Source organism: Onychostoma macrolepis, chromosome 19 (genome assembly GCF_012432095.1).
Source record: "Onychostoma macrolepis isolate SWU-2019 chromosome 19, ASM1243209v1, whole genome shotgun sequence".
NCBI lineage: Eukaryota > Metazoa > Chordata > Actinopteri > Cypriniformes > Cyprinidae > Onychostoma > Onychostoma macrolepis.
The window spans coordinates 3032207-3053735 of record NC_081173.1 but is presented as its reverse complement, the minus strand read 5'-3'; the positions used below and the strand labels follow the sequence as shown (position 1 = coordinate 3053735).

The 21529-nt window shown below is 37.6% G+C and overlaps 1 protein-coding gene across 4 annotated transcripts in view; it reads right to left on the bottom strand.

Moving 5' to 3' along the window:
• ptprua (protein tyrosine phosphatase receptor type Ua) overlaps window positions 1-21529 on the bottom strand; it is a 261984-nt gene that overhangs the window by 145296 nt on the left and 95159 nt on the right. For all 4 annotated transcript variants that reach the window (XM_058754100.1, XM_058754102.1, XM_058754101.1 and 1 more), the window contains exon 3: window positions 6519-6790. In XM_058754100.1, coding sequence (XP_058610083.1) covers window positions 6519-6790 — 272 coding nt within the window. The remainder of the gene's footprint in view (window positions 1-6518; window positions 6791-21529) is intronic.

Below are 21529 nucleotides of genomic sequence, written 5' to 3'. Positions count from 1 at the left end.
TCAGAATTCTAAACTAAAGTCGGTGCCGATAGCCTTGGTATCCGTTGCGCTCTGGGTGTCCTTAGATTGAGTCTTGGTTTGTGAACCTTTTCTGATCCTGCCCCCTCTCTCTCTCCCACTTCACTTCCTGTCGTTACTTTACTGTACTATCAAAATAAAGGCAAAAATAAAGTTTAAAAAAATGCTAAACTAAACACTTAACAGTAGAATCTGTGTAGCTGGCTGTCATAGTTTTTAGAAATGAGAGCTCTTCTTCATACATGCTAATTTTGCAGACTACTCTCTTCACATGCATATGTGGCTCGTGATGAAAAAAAAGGTCTTTAACGTCTGTTCATAAAAGTGCATTGCCCTTGTGTCGTGTGTTGTGTGTTTCCCACCCTCTTGTGTCCATATATGGTTATTTTCCTGTCCTTGTTAAGGTTGATTAGTTAATATGATTTTGTTCAGCTGTGTGTGTTTGATTATCCTGTGTATTTACTTCCTGTCTGTTCAGTTCCTTTTCATCTGGTCTACTCGTTACTCCCGGCCTTGCCTTGCCTTGCCTATGTTGAGTTTTGAATTAAAGACTATTATTTGAGTTCATCCTCGTCTCCTCGCTTCTCTCGTGTGTGTGCACCATGACAGAAGACCAGACCGAAACTGAAAGTAAGCGGCGCCCCTTTTCACCGTTTTGTTTTTTGTTTTTTGAAAGTGTTTTGTTTTGTTCCTGTTTGTTTTCCCCCGCGGCATGGAAGTCGCCACTTGTCCTTCCGCCATAGTCCCGTAGATAATGCGTGGGAGTTTGGCGGGATCACCCCAAGCGCTGTGAGTCCACCAGCCGCTCGTCAGTCAAGTTCGCCGGCCGTTCATCTGTCAAGCCCGCCGGCTGTGGCTAACCCAAGCCCGCTGGCTGCTCATCAGTCAAGTTTGCCGGCCGGTCATTAGTCAAGTTCACCGGCCACTACGAAGTTACGCCTGCTGGTAGATCATCAGTCAAGTCTGTCGACCGATCATCTGTCCAGCTAGCCAGCTGCGGTTATCCCAAGCTGCCAGCCACTCTTCAGTCAAGTTTGCGGGCCGCCGCTCACTCACACCCGCCAGCTGTGGCTCCCTCAAGCCCGCCGGCCGTCCAGAGCATCCAGTTCTGTAGTCATGGCCAGGAGTGCCGTTCCCAGTGTCCTGACCAGAGTCCAGTCATTTTAAAGTCTTGTTGTGACCTACCTTGTCTTGTCGGTCATGTCCATGGAGACTCGTCAGGGGCAGGCGACTCCTCTATTTATGGCCACAGAGATCATTCCCTTGCCTCTCCTGTTGCTGAGATGGAAGCAGTTCCTGAGTTTACCCTGTGAGGGCCCCTGACTCCATGTCCAGCCCAAGGAGGGCTGTTGTGCTTCCGTCATGCCCAATAAAGGACCTCAGATTCTGAGCCTAGCCCAGTATGGGCTCCTGTTCCTGTGGATAGTCCTGTTCCTGAGTTTAGCCCACGGAGAGGGCTCCTGTCCCTGTGTTTAGCCCACGGAGGGCTTCCTGTTCCTGAGGATAGCCCCAGAGGGCTCCTGATACCCCGTAAGCAGCCCCATGGATTTTGGATTAAAGACTCTTATTTGAGTTCATCCTTGTCTCCTCGCTCCCCTTGTGTGTGTGTGCACCCTGACAACTACTGTCTTGCAAAAATTAAAGTTCTTATCCAAGATTAAATTTTACGTTTGTATGCGAGTAAACATTAAAGCTGGATCACACCAAATTTAAAATTAATTACCATATTGAAGACGTGGACTTGTGGAGTGTTTGCAAGCTCAGTTATGAGTCCAGGTCATGTCACAATCACTTTGCTTGCATTTTGTTCCTGCTTTTAGTTTCTAAAAGTAAGATTAAATTCAGCATGATTCAAAATGTGCTCAGCTTTTGAGTGTTGTCATATTAATTCAAGTAATAGAAAACATGTATTTGTGATTTGTGACATTTTGTCTGCTTGCTTGTCTATTGTGTTCTGTTCTTTTCTCTTTCTGTTATGCCAGATATGAAAAACATGTTTATGTAATTCCATCTTTATTTGTGCAAGCTTTAAATAACAGGCTTTAATAACTGGAAAAACTTAAAATATAGTAGGCTACTGCTCTGCTTTCTGTAAACTAGTCTCATCCTCTGTGGCCTCCCTTGTCACAAACTGGCTGGGATGTCTATCAGAAGCGATATCCCTCTAGAGGGATCTTGACTTATTAAAATTTTAGGACCCTCTATGTTAAAGCAAAGCATCTACACGGCCAGCTTTGCTAAGCCTGACGTCCATAGAGCCCTTAGTTGGCAGCTAACTGTTTAAATTGGTTTCACAAATGTGTCATATCAGCCTCATAGGGAGAACTCTACACCAGTTTTAGTGGTGACAGCGAGTGCTGGAGCCGAATGATCCAGATCCTTTGTGTTTTCCCAGGTAGGATTAGGAGGAGGGGGAAATGATATCCTTAATACAAGCTGCCGCCCCATGGGCCTGACTGCTGATCTCATCTCTACAGACCCGCTCGGGTACTCATGTAGCACTCATGCGCTCTCTCGTTCCTCCATTCTATCTTTCATTCATTTCTTTTCCTCTCTCTTTCCTCCGCTGTCACCCAAAGGGAGCATACGTGAGTTGATTTAATCTGTGCAAGCCGGGTGTAGCTGCCCAAGAGGTTTTCAGTGACCCGTGAGCCATAACTGAGAGAAATAGAGAGCATGAGAGGGATGGGAACAAACAGGTCAAACCAACACAGATTACAGAACGAATGGATGGAGGAAAGAGAGGGTGAAATATGAATGTACATTAACAGTCAAAAGTTTAAAATGTTTTTCAAAGATGCCAATCATGCTCACCGCTGTTATTAATTTATTTGTTCAATATTGTGAAATAAAATAACTGTTTTCATGTCAAATGATCCTTAATAATTTTAATATGCTGATTTGCTGCTCAAGAAACATTTCTAATTATTATCAATGTTGAAAACAGTTTTTGCTGCTTAATACTTTTTGTGGAAACCACAACTACCATTATTTATTTATTATTATTATTTATTTTTTTATTTATTTATTGGAATACTTTTATTCAGCAAGGACAAATTAAATTGATCAAAAGTGACATTAAATACATATATAATGTTACAAAAGATTTCTATTTCAAATACATTATGTTCTCTGGACTTTCTATTGATCAAATAATCCTGTATAAATGTATCATGGTTTCCACAAAATTAAGCATAACACACTGAAAAAATATGAGAGCTATTATTAATAATGAGCACCAATAATAATTGATACAACAGATGCTCTTTACCTGTTCCATTCACACAAAACAGATGCAGCATTCCTCAAAATAAACAAAAATGCACAGGGGAATACGACCCTTATTATGCAAACCTGTAATAATAAATAATACTTTAAAAAATACAAATATAATATGTGCATTTGATCTCACTTTAATTACCAGTTTCTTGCTGGTGACCTTTCGTGTTCAAATCCACCCATACAAACAACCACAAATGACTGTGGCTTTAATTAAACATATTTTGTTTGTTTGGTAGGATATCTGAAAGCTGTGTAAAAGTGTGAATTTGTGTTTACTTCAGCCTGATGCATGTTCACTTCAGCTTTTGGTGAGAAAGGTCTATCTGTCAGCGGTTTGTTTCACTTTTTTGTAATGCATTTGGTGTGAAATGGCCTTCAGATGGCATCTGCCTACATTTTAGAACAGCCTTGGTATTGTCGGTGTACCTGTGATGCTTTAAATGCTTCTCTATGTAAGCAGCTCATTTCAGAGTTTGTTATTCCTCTGCCCTGCTGCCTCATTATCGGCTCTTGACAATACAAATGCAGCAATTTATCTGCGTCTTCATGTGCATTTGTATCTGTCCCTGTTCCTTTACCCAATTACACACAACATTCATCACACGCTTACATATTATGAATTACAGTGTCATAAATGACTGCAGGCAATTACTACAAGCTAACTACAGTTGACTAAGATGCGTCACCACATCTCCAAACACCTCGAATTGACCATATTCCATGTATATTCCACCACAGCACGTCTGGGCAAACCAGACACCATTTTCCACAGAGGAAAAAAATGAGATGGAGAGCGAGCAACAGAACCAGAGGGCTAGGATAATTTCCTCACATTGTCTGTCTGGGAACCCTGTGGTGCACTGTGAGCGAGTGCGTGTGTGTGTGAGTGCATTGATCGTGGCAGCGCTGTAATCTCATTAAGGCTGGTCTGATTTATGGAGAGAGGAGCGATACGGGTCGGGGTTATGGAAACCACACCGGACCTCCTCTTTCAAACGGGTCACACACACACAAGCGGGGGTCAATTGACTCTGTACTCACGTACACACACACACACACATACTCAACTTACTGGTCATTATGGGCTTTTTGGAGAGCAAATGAGGGGCGAGTTATTAATCATAGCCTTTAACAAGGTGACAGTGTTCTGTGCGCTAACCATCAGAGGAACAAGTGACTCAATAACACGCCCTCTGACCAGAGCCAAGAGCTGAAGATAATAGACTATTTAGTGGTGGGGACAAAATATGTGTTTGTGTGTGCATATATAGTATGATCCTGGACCACAAAACCAGTCATAAGGGTCAATTTTTCGAAACTGAGATTTATACATCATCTGAAATATGAATACATAAGCTTTTCAATGCATGGTTTGTTAGGATAGGACAATATTTGGCTGAGATACAACTATTTGAAAATCTGGAATCTAAGGGTGCAAAAAAATCTAAATATTGAGAAAATTGCCTTTAAAGTTGACCAAATGAAGTTCTTAGCAATGCATATTACTAATCAAAAATTAAGTTTTATATATTTACAGTAGGAAATGTACAAAATATCTTCATGGAGCATGATCTTTAATTAATATCCCAATGTTTTTTGGCATAAACAAATAAAAAATGAGAACTGCTCAGGACAAACAAGGGATTCATGAACAACCTTCACTTAATATAAAAACAGTTGTGGATCATCCAGGAAATGACACATAGTATTAAGATTCAAGGGTATATAAACTTTTGAATGGGGTCATTTTTATATATTAATTTATTATTTTGTCTTGTGGAGTATATGTAAACATCTGTTATGTGAACTAGCTTATTCAGGATGGTACTAAATAAACATAGCATGCAATTTTCATTATCCCTCTTATTTTGTTTCAATTATTAACATTTTGCACATTCTGCAAGGGGTGTGTAAACTTATGAGCATAACTGTATATACAGGAGTGGGTCTGAAGAAATAATGTATACACCCAGTCTTACAGTAAATGTCATCATGTAAATGTATAACTCTTGGAAAACAGGATTTTAGTTGATATTTTGCAATAAAAGAGTTTATTGTATTATATTACACAGTCTAAAGATCCCCTTTTTTATGTTTTTTTTTATGGTATATTGAAATCAGAAGCAGGTAGGAGTGATGGACTTTCACAGGTTTGCCAACTTTTTAGTGGCATGTTTATTAACCAAAGTATTACTAAAAAGCTGTTCAGCAGTAGTGATGAAAAATGTTGCCATAAATTAAATGCAAATGTATTGTTTTTTGTAAGGATAAGCATATTAACATGTGACCACCTATGTTTTATATAAATTAATAAAATTGAATATTCAGCAACTGTATTTGACCCAGCTAATGACGAATAACAGAGTAAACTATTAGGGAGGTTAGCCAGTCGCAACAGAAATAATTTACATAAATGCTCTTAAAGGTACAGTAGCAAAAAATGGCCAGTTTCACATGGTCGAGGAAAGGCTAACATTTATTACAGTGGTTTTGATGATTTTCAAAAGTTTGAGGTCAGTGAGTTAATAAGATATTAAAGCATTTATTCAGCAAGGACACATTAAATTGATCAAAAGTTTCAGTAAAGACATGTATAATGTTATAAAGGATTTTCATTTTTTCTATTCATCAAAGAAAAATAAATTTAACAAAAAATTAACAAAAATATTAACCAGAAAAAACTGTTTTCAACATTGATGCCAATCAGAATTTTTTCTTGAGCAGCAAATCAACATATTAGAATGGTTTATGAAGAATCAAGTGACACTGAAGACTAATGAGTAATGATGCTGAAAATTCAGCTTTGACTCAAAGGGAGAAAAAAATTAAATAAAAATAACAATATATTTGAATCGAAAAGAGTTATTTAAAATCAAATAATATTCCACAATATAACTGTTTCTACTGTATTTTTGATCAAATAGATGCAGCCTTGGTGGGCATTAGAGACTCCATTCAGAAACATGACTGACCCCACACTTTTGAAAGGTACTGTACATAAAATCTTATAATAATTAATTGCAATAGTAATAACTTCAGTAAGAATTAATTACAAGTGCAGTAAAGTACAATCAATTAAGTCAATGTACTTTTTTGTTTCTCATCAGATTATTAAGTAACAGCCATTACTTTCATCTGTAATAACTAAAAAAAAAAACTGTAACTTGCTACATAAAGTCAACATGCATTTGAGTGTTTGTGCATGACATTGGTCTCACCTGGTACTCGCTGGGCCAGAAGGTGCTGACAGCCAGCTCCACCTGATGCCACTGCCGCCCCTGAGAGCCGGACACATTCCACACGGCATTTCCCCGCGAGCCGCCGTTTACACGCACATACACGGTTAGGACCCCGGGACTGTGTCCGTCACGGCTGTACAGAAAATAACTGAACTGCACACAGTGTGTGTCGTTCTCACTCAGCGGACGTAACATGAGCTGAGCCCGCTGTCCCGCACCATACTGAGAAGAGTTCACCAGCATGTAGGAGCCTGGAGAGAGACAGTGAGAGAGAGATTGTTACTTTCTGCATTTACTTGGCACTAGATGAAACAGAATCAACCACTGCGTACCAAGCAGTACACAGAAGTGTTGTATCATTCCTTAACAAATCAGACTTTCTAATCAAACCGGTTGAGTGAATTATACAACGGCTCACTTATTTACAGTCACTTGTTGACACCTACTGGTGTAATAATGTAACCTTCAGAAAGAGTCACTGAAAAATTCCCAACACTAATACACATATATAAATTACACTTCAACCTTTGTGTTGGGTGGCTGGGATGGAGCTCTTGCTAAGCTCACAATTATACACAGTGAGCATAAATGATTGCTGTGGCGGTGGGGCAGGGCAGAGTTCACTGTGGCTAATGTAGTTTAAAGCAGGTGTAATCAGTGCAGTGATGATGGCAGCTCTGCTTGGGTACTCCACCATAATTAATCATGCTGACACAGTTATTAAACCTCTAATGTCTGCCACCAAAGTACCACAAAAATGACATTACATACAGTGAGAAACTAACAGGTACAAATTAAAGAAACCCCAACAAATGTTTCACAGACACAACAAACACAAAATACTGAGTGTTGCGTCTCAGTGACAGGTAAAATGATTTTGATTGCTCAGTGTCTTGAGGACATTATATGCTGTCTTTCTTTTCTTATTATTCATTTTTGCCCCAGATTTGTACTTTTCCACCCTTCAGTCTAAATCTGTGGAATATTTTGTTTGCTAGTTTTATCATTCACCATGTCTAGTTGCTTAAAATAGTCCTCAAGCCACATTGTTTTTAGGTTTAATTCCTGTCTGTAGAACAAACAGTACAGGAAGACAGTTTGAAGAATAATAATTAATTTAATATGAACGATAACAGATCTAACTTTAATGGTGTTTCTCGGATGTGACACTTTTCTGAAGCTTGCCATGTTGTTTTCAGGGCTGGATTTCAGAGAAATTACTTTTTTTTTTTTCAAAACAGGTGGCAGGCATTAACTCAATAATTCTGAGTCTCTTGCTTTTTGTATTATTTTTACAATTCATAAAAATAAACTCAAAGTTGTTATAACATCTGTCAGGAAGGCTCCTGCTCAGCTGGGCTTATTTATCAACTGAAGAACATCTATTTATTCATTTAGAATGTCACCAGAACCCACAGAGATTCAATGAGCCAGAATGCAAGAACAGACAAGTGAAATTAAAGCAACAAAAATAAGGATCCCAATCATTTTTGATGAAAACTGAGACAGTCCTTGTATAACAGATTGGTGCCGTGACCCGGATAGGTGTGAGGGCAGCTAGAAAAAAGCTATACAGTATATATAAACTTCACTTTCTTGGTCTCAAGAGGTGTGCTAGAGGTGTTTAGCACACTTCTTTTTGTGCAATTGTTTCCAATGCCAGGTGACGTTGGTTTGCATGCCTCTGAGAGTGGTGCCGGTAGCACATTGGTGCCATGACCCGGATGGGGGTGAGTGTAATGAAGGAAAGCTAGTGAGAGCTATATATGTAAACTTCACTGCTTTGGCCTGAAGAAGGGAGCTAGAGGTCTTTAGTAGGGATGTGCCAGAATACCTTATTCGGAAAGGCACGGATAATGGCTTCAAAACGAATAACAGATTTATCCGAATAACAGAAAAAATATTCGGCAGACACAATCACATTTGCTGGAACAGCACTACATTAGTGTGATTGTGATTGTGTCTGCCGAATATTTTTTCTGTTATTCGGATAAATCCGTTATCATGGTGATCATTGCGTTTGTCTAACTAATGTGGTCTCCTCAGCAATAAACTATCCTCGAGCTCCTTTTTTGATTGCTGCCTGTCAGTGCTGGCTAGCAGTGTTGCCAGATATTGCTACAAAAAACAAACACAACCAATCTCCTGACAAATGCACCAAAATAAGTTTAAATCTTTAATTTGCAAATAAGATACAGAATCTCTAACCTCAACCTTCATCTTCCCACTTTATTAATGCCCTAATGCTGTTACATTAAGCATTAAAACAAGTCCAGCGAAGCTTGTATTAACTAGATCTGGCAACATGGCGGAGCGGAGGCTGCACTTGCGCCAAGCTCCTTCACTCCTGTGTTTCGCAGCTGTTGCGAGTCGGCCACGTGAATTTATTCAGCGACATTATTTTAAATAATTTTTCATATGTTTTCAAATTTTATTTTTGAACATGAAACATTTACGGAGGTCTGGACCTCATAGCTGGCTATGGGCCTGGATGTATAAAGTGAATGAGTGTAAACTAGCCTATATGAATGAAATGAGCACAAATCAATAGCCGTGTTGGGGTCTATGCACGTCTCTCAGAAATCAGAGCTTTGTCTGGAGTTATATCAACTAACTTGATAAAAATATCCTAAAAACGGTCCTAACTTCAAACCTTTTCAAAATCCAACTGTAAAAACGCATGACATTAGACCTTTTCGTGAATGGCATTACATTTATTTATACAAGACGAAGAAAAGCGATGTTTGATCAAGGCTTTCGGAGGATCCAAATGATTTGTTGCGCTCTGTTGATAAAAAACTTGTAAATGATCACAGACTCCCGCAACAGATGATCTAATTACTTAAAGTTCAAGAGAGCTTTATTGTCATTCTGCTATGAGTAGGCTACTGAACACTTTCATTCCATTTCAATTTTTTTTCTTTCAGCTTCTTTTTTTCTACTGCTGCTCTTATTTAAGATTGTGGATGCTTGTCTCTTGTCAAATTTGTACACAAAGTTTAAAAAATAAGAAGAACACAGTTATTTTACTTTTTGGATAAAGTTTTAAATAGAAGATATTTACAAAGTTATAATTTTAATAAAAAAGAATAATTTATTTAGTTATACAAGGCATATTTGTTAAATGAAAACTACGAATCGAACAGATTTGCATTTAAAATGGTATTTTCGTGTAATTTGATGAACTTCCGGTTTAAGCAACGCCCACTTCCGGATCTATCCGAATACAGATACAGATACAAATAATTTTGAGATTGTCACAGATACAGATACAGATACAAATAATGGCTCCGTTGCACACCCCCAGTCTTTAGTGTACTTCTTAGCACAATTGCCTCTCATGCCGGGTGATGCAGGTTTGAATCCGAGTGTTATGAGTAGGATCAATTACACGTACAATAATTGTACAGGATATCTTTCTCCTCACAGAAAAAACACATGAACTACATGTTGAAAATCACAAGCAAAATACGTGAAACACATGTGAAACACATGTGAAACCCATGTGAATCTTGTGATTTTTCCATGTGATTTCAAATGTGAAAATCATGTTTTTTTGTTTGTTTGCTTTTTTTTTTTTTTTATGTAAGGGCCTAATGAGGCAAATCTAGCAATTTTCTATTACAAGATTGACCTGTAATATAAAATTGTGAAATATATCATGAAAGGTTACAGATAGAGATATTTCCCCCTGTATTTTAAATATCTGGAGACATATTCAGTGTATTTTGTTTGTTTGTTTGTTTGTTTTACCTCAAGACCCTGAAGTGGTCAAATTGAGCAACTTGGAAATACCATAGTATCATACACTCAACATATCCATGTTCCACAGTTTACATGGTAGCACAAAATACTAGAGTAAGAACTGCATGGTAGCACCATGGTATACGAAAAGGCACATATGGTCCAACAATGGTATCTTTTTATTACTGTTTTACTACTTTTTATTTTTATAAGTGCATTGCAAATAACTTCCGTTGAAGGTCAACAGCTGCCCTCCATCTGCATTTGAAATTTAAAGCATGTCGTTTCTTACGCTTGACTGTTTCGAACAACAACCCGTTGAAGAGCAAGTTTGCAGCTCCATCGTCCGGAAGAGAACATGAGCGTTTGTTTTTAGACTGACTGTCAGGTTTGTATGCATGAGCGCTCTCATGGAACGGACTTTAGAGCTGCGGCTTAAAAAGAACAGAGGATAAAAGAAGCTTCTTAAATCAAAAGTCCATCTGACAGTCTTTATGTAGATCAGGGCCTGAATGAGCATCAGTGTCTGCGGTGAATCGCTATGACAGTCACAAATGAAAAAGTGTTGCATCCTGGGAGAACGCACAGCAACAGAATTAAACTTTTATATATATACGGGCAATTTTAGCACCTTTGAATACAGCATTCTCAATAGAAACTGGATGCAAAACTTAAAAAATAGTTTCGTCCAAGTTTGTGGATATTATATAATATTATATAACTTTTTGGGAGTAATTAAGGTTTAATTCAGTTTCAGTTTTTATTTATTTCCATAAAGTAATTTTAGTGCTTCAAGTACAAATGATTTCATTTAGTTTATGCGTTTCATCTAATATTTTATATTTGATCTCATATTGATAGGGAACATTTTACCAACCAGAATTGAGTATTGTGAATAACTGTATAATAACAGCAAATACTAAAAAAAAAAAAAGAAAAAGAAAAAAAAAGAGGTTACACTTTATTTTAAGGTGTCCTTGTTACAGTGTAATTATACATTTAAATACTGAGTAATATTAATACACTACATATACTTACTTTATGGTTAGGTTTAGGATTAGGGTTTGGCTTAGAGTTTACATGTAATTACGCATATTTAACCTCTTAAGACCCTGCGGCCTCATATGAGGACATTATATTTGAGTGAATTTCTCAGAGACTATACATGCCACAGTTGTCCTGTACAGAGCACATTTAGGGCTTCTCAGAGATACCAAATGTTTGGATGTTTCACCATCACCACTCCCTTTCCTTGGTCTTCAAAATGTCTGAAATTAATTTAGTGACACTCTTATGGAAATATGATAATATTTTGTAATTATCATTTAAATTATTATTTTTTAATTGTGTGTCATAAATCAACATCTCAGGAAAATGTTATGGGGTTTCCAATTAAAATATGACTTTCTGTTACAAAACAGGATGTCCTCATATGAGGACACCGGGACTAAAAGCATGTTTATTACGCATTTTGGGAGACATAACAAATGAATAGGGAAATAAATTATATTTCAATATTCTATAAAATATTATATATTATTACGAAAATTGTGTCAATTATTACTCCCATTATTACACTTCTTTTTTTCATTACATGTTGCCCCAAAAACACATTAATATGCAAATTAGATTTAGTTTATAGATACATTGTATATAATGAGAAAACCCGTTTATGGCCATTTTACACACATTTTGCAGAAAGAAAAATGGTATATCGAATCATTCTGTTATAACATAGTTGAGAATCATCTTTATACAAAGTTTGTTAAAAAAAAAAAAAACTTAAACTAAAAATGTATTGGTGATTTAAAAAAATCTATTGTTTTTGCCTATGCATGTTCATTCATGTCTTTTTATTTATTTTTTTTAAGAAATTGACTCCCGATGTCCTCTACCGAAGACATAGCATAACTTATGAATGAAATATCATTTTTATTTTATTTTATTTTTTTACATTATTGCATTAATGCTCTAAACAATGTAAAGACATTAAAAAATTTAAATTAAAAAATAATTTTCCTAAAACTTTTTTCTCGGGTCTTAAGAGGTTAAGTGTTATCATAATAGAAAGTACATTTGACATGTAACAAGGACACCTTAAAATAAAGTGTTACCAAAAAAGACATCACTGTTTGGAATACATTGAGTGAATACAAATGATTTGTAATTGCTGGTTCTTACTGACTTAAATACATCATTGGTTTTTCATGAGCTGGCACTTTCTGTGGATAAAATTGTTAACCTCATCAGTCTGTTTTAACATACTGAAATTTTTTCAAACATCCTAAATCAGGATGTTCAGAACCCAAACTCTTCGGTGGTCGTTATGGCTTGAGACACTTCAAAGTCTTGAAATAATAATGTTTGAACCCTACAAACACCTCCAACGTACAATCACAGCTCCACTCGCACCCGCCACACATGCTGCTGTAATCACGGCTGAGCTTCCTGGAGGCTCTGGGTCCATTTCTCAGAAGTTATTAATTTCCCTCTCCCCCTCCTTCCTCTGGCGGCGCATGTAGGAGCCTGCCTCCTCTCAGCTGAAGGGTGTGAGCACCAGGGACCATGACCCAAATGAAATTTTTCACACGATCATTTTTCTGGAGCCCATTTTCAGGCCCTGACAGGTGGCAGAGGAGAGACGGGAGGTCAGACAAATGAATCGTGGCAGAGCGCTGCCTGCGGAAATCTGACTGTGCCTTATTTACTGATAACACTTTATATAATGAAACAGTGTAACGCAGTAACCTAAAGACGACGGGAATCCGGTAAAATAATCCGGTGTGTGTGTGTTTGTGTGTGTGTTCCACAGAACAAAGAGAGTCATACATGTTTAAAAAACATGAGATTAAATAAATGATGAATGATATTTAATTTTGGTGTGGGCTATGCCTTTAAGACCTACAGACTGCATATGTGACTTTACCAGAGAAAATCATTTTAATTTGTCTATCCTTCATTCATTCATTTATACATCTTTTGGCAACACTTCAGTATAGGGACCAATTATCACTATTAGCATATATAGGCTGTTAATTAGTATATATATAAAGCACATATTCTACCTACATCCTAATCCTACTCAATACTTAAACTTAACAACTACCTTACCAACTAATAATAAGCAGCAAATTGGGAGTTTATTGAGGCAAAAGTCATAAGTATTTTTATTTATTTTTAATTTTTTTGTTGACACAATCAGCTTTTTTCACATGTTTTTTTTTAAAAGGCTGTCCCTCATGGCCCCTGTGTTTGCTGTGCCATTGTGTTACGCATAAGGTCATCCACCCAGAACACTAGTCCCAGCTCTAAAACAACAACTGAGGCATTTTACAGCACAAACAGCACACATTTTTGTACAGCTTATGCTTTAAAAAAAATATACAAGCTGCACATTTCAGCTTTTAACACTTTAAGACACTTGCCTCATAGACTTTCAAATGTCGACACTTTAAAGGGTTACACCCCCCCAGAATGAAAATTTTGTCATTAATCACGTACCCCCATGTCGTTCCAAACCTGTAAAAGCTTCGAAACACAATTTAAAATATTTTGGATGAGAACCGGGAGGCTTGTGACTGTCCCATTGACTGCCAAACAGAACAGCATATGCAATTTGCGTCCAGCGGATACTCTCCAAAGTGGCGCTACACTGATGCAGAGGAGACAGATTGTTGAATAAAGTCGATATTTTAGTTTTCTTTGCGTACAAATAATATTTTCATAGCTTTGTAAAATTACGGTTGAACCACTGATGGCAGATGGACTAGTTTGACGATGTCTTTCATACTTTTCTGGGTCTTGACAGTGTTATTTACTTGGCAGTCAATGGGACAGTCACAAGCCTCCTGGTTTTCTTCTAAAATATCTTAAATTGTGTTCCAAAGAGGAACAAAGCTTTGACGGGTTTGGAACGACATGGGGGTAAGTAATTAATGATAAAATTTTCATTTTGGGGTGGAGTAACCCTTTAAGACACTTATTAAATGAAGGGCACAACAGCATGAAGATTATTAGCACACCGTATAATGTCTACTAACAACTTGACAATTTGAAAGGTAGACAACATCAGTTCACACATGTTGCTCCTTTAATTAACTCTGATAATACCATAAATAAGAAACTAGAACATAAAAAAAACTACAAAAAGAGTGTCCTTATTTGAAGTTCAGTCATTAGCTCATTAACTTTACCATGTTTTTTTGTCATCTCTTGCTCAGTTCAGTGTGAAAAAGAAATCATATATTGTAAAAGTGTGTGTATAAATAGACTTTACATCAGCATCATTGGCTTGTCAGTGTATGTGGCCTTAATTCTAGAGACAGCCCTCCGATACAGAGAAACTCCTGCCAACCACTTTGCCAAGATTCCCATCCTCCGCTGAAACTCATATGAAGTTGGTTGGGAGCGCTAGAGGAAAGTGCGAGAGAAATCGAGCGAGTGGGTGGGTGGGTGAGAGAACGACGGAGGAAAATCGAGAGAGAGAGAGCTGAAAACTGTCAGTGCAGAAATATTTTCCATAAATTCATAAACGCTGATAAGGCCTCATCTTTCTCCCATGTGCCCCGGCCAAGGACGAAGGAACATACATTAGGAGATTAGGAGCAGCGCTGCATTTCCATCACCCCGCCGAGAGCCAGACCCGCGCCCATCACACGATCTTATCAAACACACACAGAGGCACGGGGTTTCAACTTCATTTCCCTCCTCCGCTTCTTTAAAAACCCTTCTCAACCTCCGCCATCAACAATCTGCCCCTGCTGTCCTCTGTGTTTCATCAGACTGATGCCACTGCTGTTCTTTACTATTTGTATCGAAATACACCCACGCATACAACAGTTATGCATACTGTATACATAAATACATACATATATACAGTGCTGGGTAGTAAGTGATTGCATGTAATCTGGATTACATGATCAGATTCCAAAAATTAAGGATTTGTAATAAAATTATATTACATTTTAAAATACTCGTAATCTTTTTTATTGATTGCATTATTACATATTATTCACACGATAGCAATAAATGAATGGAATATATTTTCTTTCACTTTGTATTTTTAAATCAAGATTATCCTTGTTAAATCAATGCGATAAACGAGTTAGGTCAAAAGTAATCTAAACGTAACCAAAAAGTATCCTGATTGTATTACATAAACTGTGCAATATAATGGATTGCATTACTAACTGCAATTTTTGTCAAGTAATTTGGTAACAGACTACAATTTGTAAGTAATCTACCGAGCACTGCATACACATATACAACCCGATCTCATGAAAGTGCGTATAAATAGTACGCCAAGTAAAAATGAAAACTCGTGGTATTGATATGCAAAAATGGACTTTGGCGTGTATATGCTACGCGATGGGTAAGGTTTAGGTTTGGGATAGGATTAGGGTTGTGGGGTAGATGCGTATCATATGTACGCGAAAACTGCGTTTTATATGCACGCCAAACACGTTCGTATCATATATACGCCAAAGTACATTTTTGCGTATCAATATGACGAGTTTTCATTTTATTTGGCGTATTATTTATACGCATTTTCATGAGACCAGACTCACATATAACCCTACTGTACATACACATTAAATATCATTATCAATTAGTTTGATCTGTGCTCTTTATATTCATTTATCTATGACACTGAAGACTGGAGTAATGATGCTGAAAATTCAGCTTTGCATCACAAGAATAAATTGCATTTTACAATATCTTCACCTAGAAAATAGTTATATTTTAAGATTAATGGTGAAGCACTGAAGCATGTTAGTAATATCTGCCATTAAAACGATATGACAAACACCAAAGTATGCAACATAAACGAATGGACTGCTTTTAAAACACAAAAGCTTTGATGTTTGAAACTCTTTATAGTTGACAAATAAATAAATATGCTAACAAAAGACTGGTCAGAATTGCAGTTGCTGAATTTGTAACGAGAGCAGTGCTATAGGTGACAGAGATCCAGTTCAATCTCACAGAAGGACTCCTGTTTATCAGTAAATGAAGAAGAAATCTGGTAAAAGAAGAACCTTTTTTAAAAAACAGCTAAGTCATTTGTGCCCTACATAAGTTGGAATTGATGTTAATGAAAATATGGTAAATGTGGTAATCACATTTAATCAATTTAATGGCATTGAACATTCAATTAATCTTATTTTTCATAAACAGCACAAAATCAATTCAACAATCTATGAACTTCAACACAGAACATTTGTATGTATAATGTACCTTCACTAAAGTATTGATGTTTCAAAAGCTGTTGATACGTTCATATCAGTGTCTATCCAAATGAAGAAAGAAAAAAAAGTTTAGCGCATTGGAGCTCTGCTTTATGTATGAATACTAATAAGATCACGCTGGTTTCATGGGCATGCCAGCACAACATTCAGATGCAAAAAGTGGAAGCAAAACTACCAAAATGTGCATTTTAATCACTGTTTTACATCAATGGTTTTGATTCTTTTGGAAGCGGCAGGGTAGCTCACGCTATCTTTGAAAGGAGCTGTGACAGTCGCGTGTCAAATCAGCCTTGATCTAAATAAGCTCATTAGTTCATCCCACTGTTTAAAACAAAATAATTACTTTGTTGCATCAATTCCCGCTTTTTGTGTTGATGTGACTTTACTCTGAACCACAATCACCTTGGCTGGTATTTGAAGGGCAGCAGCAGGTCGCAGCGAAAACCTTGTCTTTTTTACGCAACAAAAAGCAAATATTCACTTCCGTCTGTATCATCTCGGCTTTCATTCTCATTTCCCTTTCATCCTCTTCCCCTTCCTGTGTCGCTCTCATGGGTTTAAACCCTGCAGGCTCGCTGTCTGTGTTCTTTGGAGCTCGGAGGCGATGCAGATTTTGGCATTTACAGAGCTGCGGGCTGCTCAGGCGGCGCTTGAATAGCGAGTTGCATGAGAATGGGTGAAGATGGCAATGCCAGCTGGTCAGAGACGCTCCCCAGACCCCTGCAAACAATCACAGATCTCTTTCTAAAGCAGCACTCACCGGATTGTGCTGTTTCTGAACAGGATTTCCTTCAAAGCTCAGAACACAATGAACAAAACTGTCACATCTGGGCACGGGCGCCGCGAGTGTCTCGGAGGAGAATGCTGATCTAGGATCAGTCCTCGGATGTTCTACTCTGTGGGTTGTGAAATTCATTTTGTTCGCTTTGAAAATTGAGTGGCTTGGACTTGACTCGATAAGCAACCAAAACCAAGGTTTTACTATGGCCGCTAGTACAGGTGCATCTCAATAAATTAGAATGTCGTGAAAAAGTTCATTTTTTCTTGTAAGTTATTTCAAAAAGTGAAACTTTCATATATTTTAGATTCATTGCATGTAAAGTAAAACACTTCAAAAGTTTTATTTTTTTATTTTTTTATTTTGATGATTAGAGCTTACAGCTCATGAAAGTCAAAGATCAGTATCTCAAAATATTAGAATATTTACATTTGAGTTTCAATAAATGACCATCCCTACAGTATAAATTTTGGGTATCTCTTGTTCTTTGAAACCACAATAATGGGGAAGACTGCTGACTTGGCAATGATCCAGAAGACGAACACTGACACCCTCCACAAAGAGGGTAAGTCACAGAAGGTCATTACTGAAAGGTGTGGCTGTTTACAGAGTGCTGTATCAAAGCATATTAAATGCAAAGTTGACTGGAAGGAAGAATTTGGGTAGGAAAAGGTGCACAAGCAATAGGGATGACTGCAAGCTTGATAATACTGTCAAGCAAAGCTGATTCAAACACTTGGGAGAGCTTCACAAGGAGAGAACTGAAGCTGGAGTCAGTGCATCAAGAGTCACCACGCTCAGACGTCTTCAGGAAAAGGGCTACCAAGCCACTTCTGAAGCAGAGACAACGTCAGAAGCGTCTTACCTGGGCTGTGGAGAAAAAGAACTGGACTGTTGCTCAGTGGTCCAAAGTCCTCTTTTCAGATGAAAGTAAATTTTGCATTTAATTTGGAAATCAAGGTCCCAGAGTCTGGAGGAAGAGTGGAGAGGCACAGAATCCATGTTGCTTGAAGTCCAGTGTGAAGTTTCCACAGTCTGTGATGATTTGGGCTGCCATGTCATCTGCTGGTGTTGGTCCACTGTGTTTTCTGAAGTCCACAGTCAGCGCAGCCATCTACCAGGACATTTTAGAGCACTTCATGCTTCCTTCTGCTGACAAGCTTTATGGAGATGCTGATTTAATTTTCCAGCAGGACATGGCACCTGCCAAAGGTACCAAAAGCTGGTTCAATGACCATGGTGTTACTGTGCTTGACTGGCCAGCAAACTCACCAGACCTGAACCCCATAGAGAATATATGGGGTATTGTCAAGAGGAAGATGAGAGACACCAGATCCAACAATGCAGATGAGCTGAAGGCCACTGTCAAAGAAACCTGGGCTTCCATACCACCTCAGCAGTGCCACAAACTGATCACCTCCATGCCGCGCCGAATTGAGGCAGTAATTAAAGCAAAAGGAGCCCCTACCAAGTATTGAGTACATATACAGTAAATTAACATGCTTTCCAGAAGGCCAACAATTCACTAAAAATGTTTTTTGTTTACTGGTCTTATGAAGTATTCTAATTTGTTGAGGTTGGTGGGTTTTTGTTAAATGTGAGCCTAAATCATCACAATTAAAAGAACCAAAGACTTAAACTACTTCAGTCTGTGTGCATTGAATTTATTTAATACACGAGTTTCACAATTTTAGTTAAATTACTGAAATAAATTAACTTTTCCACGACATTCTAATTTATTGAGATGCACCTGTATATATCAACTATAAATAGCCTACATATATGCTCCAATGTAAAGTTTTCCTGTAGCTTAAACTGTAGAGCATGACACTATCAATGTTAGGGTCATAGGTTTGATTTCCAGGGAATGCATGAACCAGGCATCTGAAACGAACGGAAACAAACTAAATTTTGACAGGAACATGCCCAGAAACAGAAACAAAATTAAATGTATTAATTCCAAACAGAATCGAAAATTGGTTAATAATTGTATTTTATCGTTCCATTTAATATTTGAATTTTGCAGTCAATCAATCACGAATTTGAGTAGTATGGCCTATGCAAATGTGATGCTGAAATGCCTTGTGCTCAGCTGTAAATTCCTCATAGGTAAGTTGCAATGGCAATGAATGTTAGTGACGAAGTGAAGTGACGTGACATGTGGCCAAGTATGGTTACCCATACTCAGAATTTGTGCTCTGCAAAACCCATCCAAAGTGCACACACGCAGCAGTGAACACACACCCGGAGCAGTGGGCAGCCATTAATGCTGCGGCGCACGGGGAGCAGTTGGGGCTTCCTCAATGGCACCTCAGTCGTGGTATTGAAGGTGTAAGAGAGCGCTGGACATTCACTCCCCCCACCTACAATCCCTGCCGGTACCGAGACTTGACCCTGCGACCTTTGGGTTACGAGTCTGACTCTCTAACCGCAACACGACTGTGTTAGTTTATCCGATGATATGTCACAAACCACCATTTAAGTGAAAATGAATAGCAGGTAATATGCAGATTGTTGGGCGTTTTGAAACAAGCAAAAATTGCAGGATAGTATAGAACACATATTCACAAAACACAATAAAACTATATACATAAAAAGGAACATATTGGCCTATACACAAAATATATGTCACTTAAATCATAAAAATATTAACTAAAAAAAAAAAAAAAAATGAGTTTCGGTTCATTGTGACGCGATCCAAAGTTTGTTTTCTTTTTTTGCAAAAGCTTTACAATTTTATTTGTTTTACAGTTTTATTTATATTGCAAAAGCTTCACAAATTTGAATGTCTTTCTGTGCAAATCAGGGTATCTTGTCCAGTCAAATGATGAAGGGGGAAAAAAAGCTTGTTTTTTTTTTTTCCTTCTTTGATTTCAACAAAAATGGCATATATATATATAAAATAAATGTTTCTTGTTTGTGTCTGGTTTGTAAGTAATCAAGATTGTAGTGTTTAGTGCATATCTCCCTTCATTGGAATATATTTTCTTATAGACCATAATTACACATTTAGACTACATCACTAGTTTAAAGATGGGCTGTACTTTGATCTTTACATGAATTATTAATGATGCAAAACTCATATCCCATCCCTAAAGACCTTACAGGATTTTGTTTAAACTTGAATAAATATGTTTGAGCATGATCAGCCTGTGACTATATTAGCATGTGCTTTTGAAAGTAACACAAGTAAATATGTTTTATTTTTGTAATTTTTCTAAGTAAATAAACATATTTATTAAAATACATTTTTAGTCTTTTAAAACTTTCTAACACAGTTGGAAAAGAACGGAAGGCAAGGCAACTTTATAATTGATCTAAACGGATACGCGATTTGATGGATCTCACCGCACTAAGCATTTGTGTGTGTGTGTGTTGAGTGATTTTGAGAGGTGTCAGTCTGATGCTTTAAAATGCTGGATGGCCTCTTCCACCGAGCAAATCAATAGAGTATTAGCCGCCCAGAGCTAACTGTGTGTCTGTGTGTCTCAGGAGACTCCAGCTCTGCTTTAACTGGTGACTGTTACAGACTCACTTTCTAACACTTTCCCTGGACACCTGAGATACTCTTCAGAGATGTGAGAAAGTGTGGAAGAGAGGAGGCGAGGAAAAAATGACAGACATTAAGGGCTGAAACAAGATGGGAACACTGAAATCGTAATACGTGCCACATTGACATGATCAAATCTCAGTCGAGGAAGCTAAATTTGCAGACTACAGTCAAGCTGTCCTTCTGGAAAAGCAAAGCCCAATGCACACCGTGTGATTTGTTCTGTCTTTACGGTTGTTGCTCGTCATGAAATGACCCTGAGGTGTCTTCCTTGGGTAAAAGCCTACTGTGTAACATCACATGTCATTTATGTCAGACTGTACAACACACATCTCTGTGAAGACAAACTGTCATGACTGGCAGTGTTTGAGTCTGGAGCGAGAGACGGCTGGGGAAAAAAAGTCACAGATTCTCAGTAATCAGAACAGATTTGATGTAATTTCATTCATCAGCAATCATAACATGCAGGCAATGCAAAACAATGAGATATTTGTGTTACAATTCATGTACTCAAGCTTCAACTGAGGGACTTTCCTTTTTTATTTATTTCACACACATATACTACTGTTCAAAAATTTGGAATCAGTGAGATTTTATTTGAAAGAAATCCATACTTTTATTCAGCAAGGATGCATTTAATTGATCAAACAGGACATTTATGTTACAAAAT